Raw genomic sequence first — 16,063 nt, 5'->3', positions numbered from 1 at the left:
AGCTGTGTGACCCTGGGCAAGTCACTCTTCTATTTGCTTCACTTTCCTCATCTGGAAAATGTGCTAAAGAAAGAAAGGGCAAACCAGTACTTTTTCTTTTTCTTTCTTTCTTTTTTATACCCTTACCTTCTATCTTTCTTGGTTCCAAGACAGAAGAACAGTAAGGGCTAGGCAATGGGGATCAAGGGACTTGCCCAGGGTTACACAGCTGGGAAGTGGCTGAGGCCGAGTTTGAACCTAGGACCTCCCATCTCTAGGCCTAGCTCTCAATCCACTGAGCTATCTAGCTGCCCTAAACCAGTACTTTTTCAAAGAAAACCCTAAATGAGGTTACAAAGAGTTGGACAGGACCAAACAACAACCTTCCCTGTGGTTCATAGTCCTGTTGCCTGGGGAGCACTGAGAGATTATGACTTGCCCAGAGTCACCCAGCCAGAATGTGGCAGGGGCAGGAATTGAACCCAGGCCTTTATGACTGAAGCCAGTTCCTTTATCCATTCCACCTTTCTGATTCCTAAATACAATTCATTCCTGGCTTGCCTTAAGTACAATTTTATCATTTAAAAATTGAGGAAAGTCACAAGGGGAGGCCATATCCTGGTCCTAAATTCCAATCAAACCCAAGGGAGGTAGCTGTTGAAGTAGAAGCCATGATAATCCCGGAGGAATGTGATGGCTCCCTGCTCTGAACAGACTAACATGGATTTATTTCTAGTTTTATTTTCAAGTCCAAATTCTCCCTCTCCTCCACCCTTGATCAAGGCCAGTAACATGATACCCATCATACGTATTGTCATGCAAAACATATTTCCACATTAGCCAGAACATGAAGATTTCAAGGGGTTCTGAGAAAGAATAGATGGTAGCTCATGGCCTAGAGGCCTTTAGGGGAAGTCAACCTGGGAGGTATATGAAGTTGTCAAAAACTGAATTCTAAAGACACAAAAAGGGGGCAGCTGGGTAGCTCAGTGGATTGAGAGCCAGGCCTAGAGACGGGAGGTCCTAGGTTCAAATGCGGCCTCAGATACTTAACTGTGTGATCCTGTCACTTAACCCCCATTGCTTAGCCTTTACCACTCTTCTGCCTTGGAGCCAATACATAGTAATGATCCTAAGATGGAAGGTAAGGATTTAAAAAAAAAAAAAGACACAGAGAAGAGATTTTGGGGACTAGAGAAATGGGAGTTGTTTAGGGAGAACAGTGTAGCTGCAGAGGGACCACCATAAATAACTTTTTAATTTGATTTCAAAATATTTTGTTAATGAATTTTTTTTAATGCTACTTCCTATTGACTTCCCCAATAGAGCCCTTTCTTGTAAACAAATAATAGTAATAAATAGCTGACATTTATATAGAGCTTTAAAGTTTGCATACTTTTTTCTTAGAGCCTTATAAGAACCCTGTGAGATAGGTGCTATCATCTCCATTCAGTGCTAATGTATGAGGGTGGATATGAATGCAGACCTCCCTGATTCCAGGCCCAGCACTCCAGCCCCTGGGCCACTTAACTTCCTAAGCATGAAAAATAGAAGTATAGAAAGATTTGGGGCAGCTAGTTGGCCCAGTGGATAGAGTACTGGGCTGAGACTCAGGAAGATTCATCTTTTTTAATTCAAATCTGACCTCAGACACTTCCTTAGCAGGGCAAGACAACTGAAAGACAACTGAACAACAAATGGAAAGATTTATGTGAACTGATAAAGAATTAAGCAGAGCAAGGAAAATACCATACCCAACAAGCACAAAAACCACCACAAAACAACTGAAACTTTGTGTTGGGAAAGTAGAAATAACGAGTTCTGATCCAAAGGAAAACTGTGGGAAGACATCTCCCCTTGCCCCTTAGCAGAGGGGAAGAAAAGTGTCTATGGGTGGAGAATGTTGCATTTACCCTCAGATTTTTTTTTTAATTTTGCTGAATTTAAAAATGTTTTTTTTTTTAAGTTCTTTGTAAATAAGAAATGGCTCTCTGGGAGTTATAGGGTTACAGGGGGATATCTCAGTAGCATAAAAACAGAAGATGATCACAAATCTATTATTAAAAATAAGATAATTACAAATCTATTGTTAAAAACTGAGGATATCAATGCAAATATATTATTTATTTGTTTGTTTTCTTAAACCTTGCCTTTCATCTTAGAATCAATACTACGCATTGGTTCTAAGGCAGAAGAGCAGTAGGGGCTAGGCAATGGGGGTTAAGTGACTTGTCCAGTGTCACCCAGCTAGGAAATATCTGAGGTCTAATTTGAACCCAGGACCTCCCATCTCTGAGCCTGCCTCTCAATCCACTGAGCCGCCTAGCTGCCCCTAATACAAAACTATTATTAAAAAATAAATTAAAAAACAATGTTTAGCCTGTTAATAAAGTTTAATAATAAATGCTAGGGACAAGGATAAGATAAGGTAGGATTTTTTTTTTAATTACATTGGGAAAAAGAAGAGGAATGAAGAGTGTGATGCTCAGAGTGGTTAGAACATGGACAAAGGACAACTTTGAGGAGAGCCCTTCAACTCTTTATTTTGCTACTATTTTTTTTCTGCCAAAGAGAATGGTTTTTGGTTTGGAAAAGACAGAATCAAAGTTGCAAAAAAAAAGTTGATTCACAAGATCCCAAAAGAGAAATTCTGAAGGCTGTCTATTTCTGTTAGGTGTCTATTAGTTCCTCAAGGTCATATTTTTCCACCAGGCCTGGTTCTCTGCCTAGCTATGTGACCTTGGGGAAGTAATTTCCTCTGTAATTTTCTCATCAGTAAAATGGAAACATAGATTAAATGGGCTCTAAGGCTCTTACATCCTATAATTCTTCATTCTGATCAGTCAATCACTTAATCAATAAACATTATAGAGATACAAATATAAGGTATGAAACGATCCCGACACTCAAGGAGAGCCCTAGACAGGGAGACGAGGTCCCATCCATCCTTAGCTTTCCATCAGAAAGTTGTCTTAGAGACCTGGGTGGTTTCTGTTAGCCCTGTAGACAGGGAGGTGAAATAGGAAGGTCTTGTTCAGAGTCCTGAGAAATTAGGGTTTTCTCAGGCAGGCCCCTATCAATATCCAGAAGTTCTTTGTTTTTCCTTTGGCATTGAGTCTGGACTTGGGCCAGGGGGCAGTCCTCTTATTCCAGGAGTGTTCTCCAGATGTTGAGCAGAATAGGTCCCAGAGGGAGAGGCTTGGGCTTCAAGTGAAAACTAGAGGCCAAAGAGGAGGGAATTCAATTCAGTCCAACAAACTTAATCTGTTACCACTTCCTAGGTAAACAAAGCCCTAGCATTAAATTGTCAATTATATTCCCCCAGCTCTCCTCCATTCCTTATCAACCACACCCCAATCCCTAGAGCTGATGGTTCTCAGGCCCCTTGCTGTTCTCATATTCTGTTTCCCTGGTGTCTCCCAGCTCTGGAATTCTACACTTTTTTCTCCAAAGGAGCTGTATTTGAAGAGTGACTGGGAAAGGGGACGAATGCCATACAGCTCTGTGAATGACCAGTGGTCACTGGGCTCTGGGTAGAGATCTCTCCATTATGGTTTCCCCTGATCCCCAATTTCTCTGATTGACAATTCAGCTTTTCCCAGGTTTCCCAGCCTCCTCTTCCTGCCCCCTCCCTGAACTTTCTCCAGTCCTCAGCCCTTCCAACCCTTGAAATGTATACCATTCAGGCACTCAAAATCTTTGCTTCCCCAAAGGCACCCCCTCTTATAATGGCTTTCTTGGAAAGTTTGACTACTGTTCCGTATCACTCTCCAAGGATTCTCACCCCTTTACATTTCTCCATATCCCAAAACATATACTTTCTTCCTTCCCTATCTGCCCCCTCCCCATTTCCCTCCATTTCCTAGAGGACCCAGGGATTCAAAGTATGAAAGGATCCTCAGAACATAGTATGACAGAGACCTAGCTGCTTTTACCCATAAAGAAATTAAAGCCCAGAGTTCAGAAGTTATTTACTAGAGGTCACCCAGCTGGTTAAACTACAGGACAGTGCACTGTCTACCACCTAGGCAGCTAGATATTCCTCAGTGGATAGAGTGCCAGCCTTGGAATCAAGATGTGAGTTTAAGTCCAGTCTAATATACTTACTAGCAGTTCGACCTTGGGCATGTCACTCAACTGAATCTGCCTCAGTTTCCTCATCTGTTAAAAGGGAATAATAATCATTGCTACCTCCCACATTGGCAGCTAGATGGCTTAGTGGATAGGGCACCTGGCCTGGTTCAAATCTGGCTTCAGACACTGACTGGCTGTGTGACTCTGGGCAAGTCACTTTACCTCTGTTTCTTCATCTGTAAAATGAGCTATAAAAGGAAATAGCAAACTACTCCGGTATCTTTGCTGAGAAAACCCAAATGGAATCACGATGAGTCAGACACAACTGAAAAACAACTGACCACCACCTGCCAGGGTTGTTGTGAGGGTAAAATTGAGATGGGTTGTAAAGCGCTTAGGAGCTATATAAATGCTATTATTATTATTACATGATAATTAATCCCACGTCGAGAAACAAAAGCCTTTCTCTGCATTTCTAGGTCTCCAACCTCCCTCCTCCTCCCCTGGTCAATTTCTCAGATTCTGTCCCACCCAATGAGGCTTCTCCGATTCGTGACTCCTCCTCCCCAGGTCCCCGCCCCCTCCTGGCCCTGGACGTATCCGGTTCCTCTCCCCTCCGCCCCTGCCCTGACCAGGGCTGTCGCTTCCTTCTCCTTTCACCTCCTTCTTCGGGCCGGAGCCAAACCAGGCCCGATCAGGCGGTGAGTGAAGGCTACGAGGGCTGGGGAGGGATTCCAGCTCGCATTCCCCCTCCTGGGGCCGGGAGGAAGCGTCCGCGGAGCGCCGGCTTTGCCCTGGGCCCCGCAACCCTGGCTGTCTGCGCCTAGCATCCCGACCCGGCCCCAACCACGTCCGCGCCCCCATCTCCCCTGGTATCTGTTTCCTTCTCCGCCTATCTTAGGAGGTGGGGAACTTTCTCCTAGCCCCCCTTCCAAGACCGAAAGTTTCCTTTACCCTTTCCACTCCCAGGCCCTTCCCTTCATTTCCTGGCCCCGGGTCACTTTCGGGTTTCTGTTCTCAAACCCCTCCCCTTTCCAAACTTGGGGGTTTCTGAAAATGATTATAGGCCAGTCGCGCAACCTCTTTGGTCCTGTTTCTCCTGTGTAAAAGAAGGAAACTGAGCTCTGTGGTTCTTGAGGCCCCATCCAGCCCAACCTTCTTTGTGCTAAGATCCTCATTTTATGTCCTGAAAGCTCTGAAATTCTGTGTTCCAAGGTCTCTTCCGGCCCTGGCTTTTTGTATTCTAAGATATCCTCCAACTATATCATACTCTGTTCTTAGATTCCTTTCAACTCGACATCTGTGTTCCAAGGTTCCTTCCATCCTTGGCATTCTGTATTCTAAGGTATTCTCTAGCTCTAACATTCTGTGTCCCAAGGTTCCTTTGAGCCCTGGCTTTCTGAATTCAAAAATATCCTATAACTAACATTCTGTGTTCTGAGGTTCCTTTCAGTTCTTGACATTCTGTATTCTAAGATAGCTTGTAATTCTAACATTCTGTGTTCTGAGGTCCTTTCAGCCCTGACTTCCTGTATTCTAAGGTTATAACATACTTGGTTCTAAGATTCTTTTCAATTCCTGACATTTGGTTTTATAAGGTTTCTTCCAGACTTGGCAGGATATCCTTTAACTCTAACATTCTGTGTTCTGTGGTTCCCTTCGAACTCTGGACTCCTTTCTAACTAAATCCTGTGTTCCTATGGTCAGCCTGGGTTTTCTGTGTCCCTCCAACCCCACCTACTCTTTCCCATCTTCTCTCAGATGTTACTGTTATTGTCACAACCACCTATGAATTCTCCAATATCCAGGGAGCATGCTTTGGCTGCTGCCTGTTGTGAGCTTTCTTCCTTCCCTTCACTGCTGGCAAACCAATGGCACAGAAGAAACAAACTTGTTTTAATACCAGCCAGAGCAGAGTAGGATTAAAAGGGTGAATCACAGGTAAAAACTTAGAACTCACCCTCCAGATGAAAAAGGCAAAGAGTTGTTCATCACCAAGCCAGTGCAGAAGAAATGTACAGAAGATGGAGGGGATATGCTCTGCTCTGTGCCAGGAGCTATACCGCTTGGACAGCTGGTAGGATGACACTGGGGAGATATGGTAGCTCCGGAGCTAGGAAGGGAAGGCTTCACAAGTGGTGATTGTCCTAGGCAAAGGTGAAAGTACAAGCCAAGGCTGGGAAGCCAAAGAGGGCTGGACAACTTGGGGTTGGGGAGGAATCTAGTTTGGGTGGAAGGTAGACAGGTAGAGTTTGTGTGGGCAATTGGTGTGACATAAGGCTGGACCTAACACACAATAGAGAACTTAATAAATTTTGGATGATTTGAAAGATGGAGTGAGGCAAGACTAGAGAGGGCCCTGGGGATCATCAGAGTATCTAGAAACCATATTTTAGTAGGGATGTTGAAATATAAATATTCAAGACCTAGAACTTGTTTTTTTCCAGGTAATAGGGATCCAGGAAAAGTCTCAGAGCTAGGAAGGGATGTAGTTGGAGCTGTGTACTAGCAAGATGACTCTTGGCTAAGTATATTGGTTGGGAGACCCTTTTGGAGGCGGTTACAGAAGTCCAGTGAGAACCTAGAGGTGATATGGAAGAAAGGAGGGGAATGGCTGAGAGACTGAGGACATAGAATTGCAAGTGTTTGGCTAATGATTAAATATGGGAAGAGAGGGAAAAGTAAAAAAATTACTGCGACATTTCAAAGCAAAAATGGCAGAACTTGTTCTCAGAATAAAAAGAAATAACTTGAATTTTCCTGAAGGGGTATTATCCCCCTTCTCCTTCTTCTTTCCCCATTTGGCTTGGATTCTCCCATGACTTGTAAGGTAAGGAAAGGCTTTGGATGGTTTTTCCACAGACTGAGCCTGCTGATGGGATCTGATTGGGATGGGCACAATCCAGCCTGATGGAAGAGAAGACCAAGAAAGGTAGAACACTGGGTTCAGAGCTGGAAGACCCTGGTTCAAGACCTAACTTTGATACTTCCTATGATCTTGGGCAAATGGCTTCCCTTCTCTAAATTTCATTTTATTCTTATAAACTGAGGGTAATTAATACCTCCCTTTCCTATCTGATAGTGCTATTAGAAGGAAAATCCTTTTTATATGTAAAAGTAACATGGAATTGGGAACTATTATTATTCTTGTTGTTATTGTAAATAAGGTAATTATCAGGGAAGTAGGGGAGGTTCTAAGGACTGGGAGGGACTTTGGGCGGGTAAGCTGAGGACCACTTCAGGCTCAGGTCTTCCATTTCTCTTTCTCTGGACTGGATGGCGTTTGAAGGGGTCAGATTTTAACCTTTGGTTCTCCCTAAGACTTATGTACCCCTTTGGAAATACCAGGTCTCTATGGTCTTGACCAACCTTTAGACTTGCCAGAACCAAGACCTCTCTGGAGATCCATTCCTACCCTTGAATGGAGAACAAAAGATTGTTTTCCTACTTTCCCACCTCAGATGAATACTTTGCCTTATAATCCACCTCTCCTACACCCTCTTGCCTTTTGTAGTGGAGGAGATGGCCCTGAAGCTGGCTCGGGCTGTGGCTGGTGGGGATGAAAAGATGGCCGTAAGCTGTGCCACTTGGCTGGCAAAGAATCGGACTCCACTGACCCTGCAGCTTAGATCAGAGGTCTACCCGAAGCAGGAGATCAAGTGAGTTCTGGGTGATAGTTGGGGCAGAAGGGATAGCTTGTGAGATAACTATGGGGAGTGCATTGATCTCTGTGGGAGTTCTGATTACTGCCTCTGTGACCTTATATAAATGACTTGACCTCTTGGGGCTTCAGCTAGTTAATGTCTGAGGCTGGATGTGAATCCAGGTACTGCAGTGAATAAAGATTGGATCTGGGCTCTGGAAGGACTGAGTGCAAATCCAGCCTCAGACACTAACCAGCTGTGTGACCCTGGGCAAGTCATTTAACCCCTATTGCCTAGCCCTTATGCCTCTTCTGCCTTGAAACCAATACACAGTACTGATTCTAACATGGAAGGTAAGGGATTAAAAAAACAGAATGAGAGATACAAAAAGAATGAGAGAGAGATACATAAAGAATGAGAGAGAGAGAGAAAGACAGACAGACAGACAAGGAGAGTGGAGGGCACAGAGAGAGCCAGGGTGTATCTGTCTCTTTGCTGTGCTTGGTGGGGAGACTAAAGGGGGTTGCTGGGATGGGGCCCTGGGGAGCCAGCATAGAACTGGGACTTTTAACAATGACAGCTCTCTGTAGTACTTTAATCATCTATGCCCCTTAGGTAACTGATCTCTCTCATGGGCTCTCCTTAGTAGGCCCCCAAGAGAAGCAGCCTCTAGAGAAGATTTGTCTCATATTACGGCAGATGAAACAGGTTCAGAGAGGTCAGATAACTTGCCCACAGTCACACAGCCAACACGGGGCAGAGCCAGGACTGCACCCTAGGACCCTGGCCCCCCAGGCCAGGGCTGTCCCCTGGACACACAGCTGCTTGTTCCTGGATGTCTGGGTTTCCCAGAGACGGTGGACTGTGACTGTGTGTGATGAGGATGTGGGAGAGAGGACATGATATAGTATGTCTGTGCATGCACGCACGCATGTGTATATGTGGCCAAAATTGTGATAATGAGATTAAATCTACTCTGCCCATTTTTACCCCTAACAAAATTCCCTTCCTGGTGCCAGTATTGTCTCCCCACAGGCTATGGGTGGGCATGGAGGACGCCCAGATGCACACTCTTCACATCTGGCTGATGGTGCGGCCCAACATGACAGTGGCTTCTCTGAAAGACATGGTACGGGGAGCTGGGGCTGGTGGCCAGGGCCAGCGTTTGGTACAATTGGTTTTCAGGGACCCAGAGGAGTCTTGATCACTGGAGACAAACTGGATCAGTGCCTCAACTTAAGGCTGAACCCAGCCAAACCCACTTGTCCAGGGCCTTGTGAGGTCAGAGCCAGGGGTGGGGGGAAGAGAAAGACATCCACAGACACCTGTCATCTGGAGCCGTTTGGCCTCAGAAGAAATGTGACTTCTTCCCCATCTCCATCCCTCATCTTCCCCATCCTTTATTGAACACCCATCTATCTCCTCACTGACCTCTTCTTCCCTCTTCTCTCCTCCCCATCCCCATCTCCTTTTCTCTCTTATCATCTCTTCTTTCTTTCTTCCTTGCTTTCCACCTTTCTCCCCCTTGGCCTCTTTTCTCCCAGCTTCTCCCTTTATCCTTCTCTCTTCCTCCTCCCTGCCCTTCCTGCCTTCTTTCCCTCTCTCGTCTTTTCTCTTCTCTCCCCCTCTGCCCCTGGTCAGGTCTTTCTGGACTATGGCTTCCACCCCAGCCTGCAGAGGTGGGTAATAGGCCAGCGGCTCCCCCGTGACCAAGACACACTGCACTCCTACGGGGTGAGACAAGACGGAGACAAGGCCTACCTCTACCTCCTGTCTGCCCACCACACTCAGCTCAGCCAGCAGGAGTTGCAACGGCAGCGGCAACTGCGGGTTCTGGAAGGTAAGAGTTCTGGGGTCCAGTCCTGGGCCCCAAGGCTGGGTCTTGGGAGGGCATGAGGGCATCTTCCAGTCCATCCACATAATGCCTCCTTAGAATATGCAGTTTAGGAGCCAGGAAACCCAAGTTAGAGTGCTGATTGTGCCATCCTAGGACCTTGTGTCCTCTGGCATAGCCAGACCTTCTTTAGGCAGAGGGCAGGGGAATCGTGACAATCACAAGAGACGAAGGACCACAGAGAGGATGGGGGTGCTTCTCATGCCTCTTCTCCTTTGCAGACTTGGGCTTTAGAGATCTTGCTCTGCAGTCTCGAGGTCCACAGGAGCCCCGAACCATGGAACCTCCAGAAAACGTCCTCTCTGAGGATGTTGGAACTACTGCTCCCTCTACTTCGGAAACAGCCCCTGATCCCTCAGTGGTAAGGGATTGATTCTGCTCCTGCCTGCCCTTTGGTGTCCCCCTTTCCCTAGCTGTCCTCTGGCCTTCACCACTGAAATCCCCTTCCCAAACCAACCCTCCACCTGCCCACTGGAGTCCCATTCAGAGTATCAGTTAATCAAACATTATTATTAAATGCCTTCTATATGCCAGGCAGTCTTCTTGGTGCTGGAGATAAAAATACAAAGAGTGAAACAATCCCCATTCTTGGGAAGTTAAATATTCTCCTGAGATAGACAACGAGGAAGGGTATATGATGTATGATGCCTCCTATCCATACAGAATAAACATAAAGAGAATAAATACAAAGCGATGAAATGCATAATATTTGGGGAGGGTGGGCAGTGGCAGTTGGGAGGTTCTGAAAAGGCTTCATGTAGAAGGTGGTCCCTGAACAGCGTCTTGAAGGAAGAATTCTATGGGGCAGAAGTTTGGAAGAGAGGAGGTTTTGGGGGAGGAGGGTAAGGAATTACATTTGTTTTTTTCAACTGTGCATTGGTTCCAAGGCAGAAGAACAGTAAGGGCTAGACAATGGGAGTTAAGTGACTTGCCCAGGGTCACACAGATAGGAAGTATCTGCAGAACATCCAGTTTGAAAGGTCCAGTAGGCAATTGGAGATTTGATACTGAAGCTCAGATCCTGGGAGAGAACTGAGACTGCCTCTCTAGACCTGGGAGTCATCTGCATTGTGATGATAATTAAGCCCAGGAGAAAGGATGAGTTCACCCAGAGGGAGAGAGAGAGAGAAACAAGAGAAGGGGGCGAAGACAGAACCTTGGTGAACCCTTACATGTGGGGACTTGATATGGAGAACCAACCGGAAGAAGACACTGAGAAGGAGAGGTCAGACAGGGAGAAAGAGACCTCACAGAGCCAGGCTGAGGGTAGGGGATGGGTACTTAACCCTGGCAAGAGGAGATCAGCCCAGGGACTTGGAGAATCTCAGGAAAGACGAAGCAGGAACAAGCCCCTCCCCACTCAGAAATACAGCAAGAGGTGACCCCTGGCCCAGAGCTTTGACAAGGAACTAAAGATGGAAAAATGAGTAGTCCAAGAAGGCATTAATCAGAATCAAAAATGATGGTGAATTTAGAGATCCCAAAAGGAAGGAGCAAGGGGCTTCAGGACCATTTCAAGCATAGACTGAAGTAAAAAGAAAATGCATTTTCCACAAAGACTACATGAATAGATAGAAGAAATGAAACAAGACATTTTTTAAATGGAATAAAAACTCTGGAGAAAAGAATCAAGAGGAGAATGATTGGAAGAGAAAACGATAAACTTTACCCAAATAACAAATTCTCTGTTAACTAGAATAGAACAAATGGAAATTGACTCAACGAGAGTGAAAGAAATATTAGAATAAAACCAAAAGTTTTTTGTTTTTATTTTGAAAAGAGCGGTAATGGCTAAGCAGTAGGGGTTAAATGACTTGCCCAGGGTCACACAGCTAAGTAAAAGATTTTTTTAAAAGAAGAAAATATATGCTACCTGATTTAAAAGAACAGCTGAACTTGGGAAACAAGTCAAGGAGAGATCATTTAAGAACAATTAGAGGGCAGCTGGGAGGCTCAGTGGATTGAGATGGGAGATCCTAGGTTCAAATCTGGCCTCAGATACTTCCTAACTATGGGACCCTGGGCAAGTTTAACTTAACTCCCATTGCCTAGCCCTTACCACTCTTCTGTCTTGGAGCCAATACATAGTATTGATTCTAAGGTGGAAGGTAAGGATTAAAAAAAATTTTTTTATTTAAAAAATAAAAACTAAACTAAACAAAAACAAAAAAAAAAGAACTATTATACTCAGGATAGCTATGTCACTCAAGAGATAGAAAACCAGGTCTGGAGATGGGGGTTCCTGGGTTCAAATTTAGCCTCAGATACTTCTTTGAGGTATGACCATGGACAAATCACTTAACCCCAATTACCTACCCCTTAGAACCAATACTTAGTACTGATCTAAGACAGAAGAAATGATTTTTAAAAATCCACACTATTGAATTCCCTGAGACCATGATTTGGAAGTACAGGGGAACCTGGACATTTAAAATCTGCCCAGATCTGACAAAGTGAAGACATAAAGAATCCACTGGTTGTTCCTGGAACTCCAAAAGTCCTGAGAATGAATGCCATAGCCAACATCCAGACCCCCCCGCAGCCCCCCCCCCATCAAAGAAAAAATACCTCAAGTATCCAGAAAGAGTTCAGTTACCAAGGATCCATGGTTAGAGAATCCCACAAAAATCTGGAAGATTTTATGAAAAGCTAGAGATCTGCATTTGCAATATTCTAAAAGCAAAACATATAAGCTTACAACCAAGAATATAATTACTATGAGGGGGAAGTGAATTTTTAATGAAATAGAGAACTTTCAAGTATTTCTGATACAAAAAAAGATCAATGCTGAGTAGGACCTTTTAGATGCAAATAGAAGAGTGGAGAGGAATCCTAGAAAATAATCGTGTCTTTGAACATTTGGAAGGGGCTGTGCATGATGTTGGAGTGCTAATATTCCAGTGGAGGAAAAGACTGGAGCATCTCTTGAGAATCCTGTATCTTCTGAGGTACTGAGGGAGTTAAATGAAAAAACAGAAGTCCCCTAGGAGTAGATTAGTTCTGATCTGAGGATTAAGAGGGAGGGAAAGAAGGGAGAGTAAAAGAAATAGACTTGTAGAAAGGAAGAAGAAGAGCGAACAAACATGGAGAAAGGGATGGAGGGAAGAGGCATTGGATCAACCTCACTTTTATCTGAAACAAAGGAAAGTCAATACACAAATAAGTTGGTGCAGAATACATTCAACTTAAGAGGGAAACAAACCAGAGGAGGGGAGACTCTAAGGAGGAAGGATAATTCAGGAGAGGGAACAGCTACAGGCAAAACAAACTTCCTGACCCTGAAGTGGGAATTAAAAGGAAAAAGAACTGGACTCTAAGGGGCATCCATTAATTTGAGAATGGCTGAGCAATTGTAGTATATGAATATATTCTAGTACGTATGCTAGAATATATATAATACTAGAATATTATTCCTTTCTGAGAAATGGCAAAAGGATCATAGGGAATCTTGGATAGTATGACTCAGCACAGAGTCAAGTGAGCAGAACTAGGACAGTTCTCACAAGACCAGCACCGTTGTAAAGAAAAAATAGCTTTGAAAAACTGAAGAACTCGGATCAGTACAATGACCAAGCCCATCTCCAGGGCATCTCTGGTGAAGCATGGAACCTGCCTCCTAACAGAAATGATGCACTCAGGTTGCAGAAAGATACACACATTTTTTCTTATGGTCACGGCGTGTATTCATTTTTCATGACAAAGCTTCATTATGATGAGGGGTTTTATTTCAGTTTTTAAATTAGAAGTGGAGAGGTAGAAGACAGTTAGCAATATCAATGTCACCCCATGTGAGGCCCATCAAAATATTTTTTTAAGTGCATAGAAGAGTAGAAGGATCACCTGATAGACTGGCTATTATTGGGAATGCAGTGATCCAGGACAATTCTGAGGGACTTAGGACAAAGAATGCTCTCCACCTCCAGAGAAAGAACTGTTGGAATCAGAATGCAGATCAAAGTGTACAATTTTTCACTTGTTTATTTGGGTTCTGGTTTTATAACAGTGATGGGCAAACTTTTGAGCTTAGTATGTCAAAATTCGCCAAAAAACCGAGCATAACTCAGGTGGTATGTCACTTCGAGGAAAAAAAAAACATAATTTCACGATATTTATAGTTTAAATAACAAAAATGTGAAATTGTAATATATAACTTTTTAATAAACCAAAATAGATAAATTAATATAGGTAGAATTGTCATCTATAGTGCACAAAGTGTCTACACTACACTACAGCAAATGTTTCATTCTCGGCATGTAGCCCCATACTTCTCTGTTTGCAACCACATGCAGCCTCATGTCATTGAAAATGGCTACATAGGTTTTACATGATAATACATGTATAACCCAGATCAAATTGCCTGCCAGCACCAGGAGGGGGAAGGGAAGGAAAGAGGGAGGGAGGAAGATAAGTTCGATCATATAACTTAGGAAAGAAAACCTGTGTGGAAATGTATTATAACATATAATTGGTAATAAATAAAAAAAGTTTAATGCATAGAAGAGGGGGCAGCTGGGTAGCTCAGTGGATAGAGAACCAGACCTAGAGATGGAAGGTCCTGGGTTCAAATCTGGCCTCAGACACTTCCCAGCTGTGTGACTCTGGGCAAGTCACTTAACTCTCATTACCTAGCCCTTACCGCTCTTCTGCCTTGGAACCGATACATAGTCTTGATTCTAAGATGGAAGGTAAGGGTTGTTTTTTTTAAGAAAGTAATATGTGGACATTTACATACTTAAAAAAAAAAAGACTGAAATAGAGATTTGTGGGTTCATAAACAGTCTTTGTGATCTGCTGTGTATGTGAAAATACTTTTTTTTCGGCGCCTAAATTCAAAATAAAAGCCATTTTAAAATTAAGCAAGAAGCAAGGCCCTCAGCTGAGGGGAAAGCTTTGATCAGAGAAAGTTCGGAATAGCTTCTTTGGGGGAATGAGATGGGCCGTTGGGTAGAGAAGAATGTGTTTCCTTGAGGCAAGGAAGACTCCATGGAATAACATGAACTTATAACATAGCCAGGCAGCGCCATAGCCTTCTATATCTCCATTCAGGAAGGAGAGAAACTAGTGCTTTCTCAGACTCACTGTTTGCTTGCAGGGCAGAATGGCATCATCTCAGGCTGAAGTTGGGCAGAGGATGGAGGAAGAGGAGGAGGAGGAGAGGGGATTAAAGAACAGAAACCTACCTCCCCCCCCCCCCCGGCCCAGGGCTGGCCAGGGAATGAAGGGAGGGCTAAGGGTGGCCCCAGGAATCCAGAGGAGGCTGAGGGCTAGGTATGGGTAAAGAGGAGAGTTAAAGGGGGAAGGCCTGCAGGGAGATGGCATGTTAGAGAGTTATCAGGGAATGCCATGTGCTGGTAATAGAGGAAGAAAGAGGGTCATGGGAGCCCAGAGGAGTCAGGAATTGGGAGGGTAAGAAGGATAGATATTGGGAACAACATGGTGGCTAGGTGAACCAGGCTTGGAATGGGGAGATTGGAGGTTCCAATTTCACCTCGCTGTGTGACCCTGTGAAAGTCTTCCCCTCACTTGCTAGCCTTTATTTAAGTTCTGTCTTGGAACCAATACACAAGATAGATTCTAAGACCGAAGGCAAGAGTTTTTTATAAAAAGACATATGGATGTTGACAGATCTGCTCTCACAAGGGCAGGAAATAAAGAGACCAGTGAGTAGGTGCCAGACTGGTGAGGCTAAAAGGCCAAGGCCTGGGTCTGACCTGGGCAGAAGGCCTTTTTCTCACCTTGCTTTCCCTCTTCCCACACAGGCTGGCTGGGAGTGCCCAGGCTGCACTTTCGTCAACAAGCCCACCCGACCCGGCTGTGAGATGTGCTGTGCAGCTAGACCAGAGGGTTACCAGGTGCCCAACTCCCACCAGCCAGATGAGGAAGAGCGGGCACGGCTCCAGAATGAGGAGGAGAGCCTGCGGCAGTACCACCTGGTAGGCTGGGCTGAGTGTTCATCCCTCACCCCCACCCCAAGGGAGATTTCTCCAGGCCCTTCTTGGTCTACACAAGAGAAATCATTGGGTCACAAGCCTGTCAGGATTCTAGGATGACATTGGTGGATTTGTTTGTTTTATCCATTCTTCCCAGCAAAGGCTGACCCTCCAAAAAACTGCCTGGAGACTGGGCACCAGAAGGCCTGAGTTTGAGTCTAGACCAGGGATGGCAAACCTTTTAGAGACTTCATGCCGTGTCCCTTCCCCACCCCCACCCCAGCCCTTATGTCGTGTCCCTACCCCCACCAAGTGCAGGGCATGCCCTGCCCCCTCCTTTCCCCACAGAGGAGGGAAGAAGCACTCCTATTGGACTGCTGGGCAGAAGGGCGGGTCATGTGAGGAATGTTCTCAAGTACATGGAGAGGGCTAGGGGAGTACCCTGAGTGCTCCTTTCCCCAGCTCTGCCGCCTGTAGGCTGCCCACCTTATCCCCTGTGCACTCCCATTGGCTGCTGGGCAGAGGGTCAGGGATGTGAAAAA

The 16,063-nt window shown here is 44.9% G+C and overlaps 1 protein-coding gene across 3 annotated transcripts in view; it reads left to right on the top strand.

The window, feature by feature from the left end:
- The window catches only part of RBCK1 (RANBP2-type and C3HC4-type zinc finger containing 1), a 28,056-nt gene that overhangs the window by 2,653 nt on the left and 9,340 nt on the right, over positions 1–16,063 (top strand). The window contains exons 1-7 of one of the 3 annotated variants that reach the window (XM_044664284.1): positions 4,686–4,754; positions 6,916–6,985; positions 7,568–7,712; positions 8,733–8,826; positions 9,339–9,537; positions 9,813–9,952; positions 15,351–15,524. In XM_044664284.1, coding sequence (XP_044520219.1) covers positions 6,964–6,985; positions 7,568–7,712; positions 8,733–8,826; positions 9,339–9,537; positions 9,813–9,952; positions 15,351–15,524 — 774 coding nt within the window. In that variant the 5' untranslated portion in view covers positions 4,686–4,754; positions 6,916–6,963. Of the gene's footprint in view, positions 1–4,685; positions 4,755–6,915; positions 6,986–7,567; positions 7,713–8,716; positions 8,827–9,338; positions 9,538–9,812; positions 9,953–15,350; positions 15,525–16,063 lie in introns of those variants that run through there. The other 2 variants (XM_044664285.1, XM_044664286.1) reach the window with 2 other exon arrangements.

Source organism: Gracilinanus agilis, chromosome 2 (genome assembly GCF_016433145.1).
Source record: "Gracilinanus agilis isolate LMUSP501 chromosome 2, AgileGrace, whole genome shotgun sequence".
Classification (NCBI taxonomy): domain Eukaryota; kingdom Metazoa; phylum Chordata; class Mammalia; order Didelphimorphia; family Didelphidae; genus Gracilinanus; species Gracilinanus agilis.
This window is presented reverse-complemented; position numbering and strand designations above follow the sequence as displayed.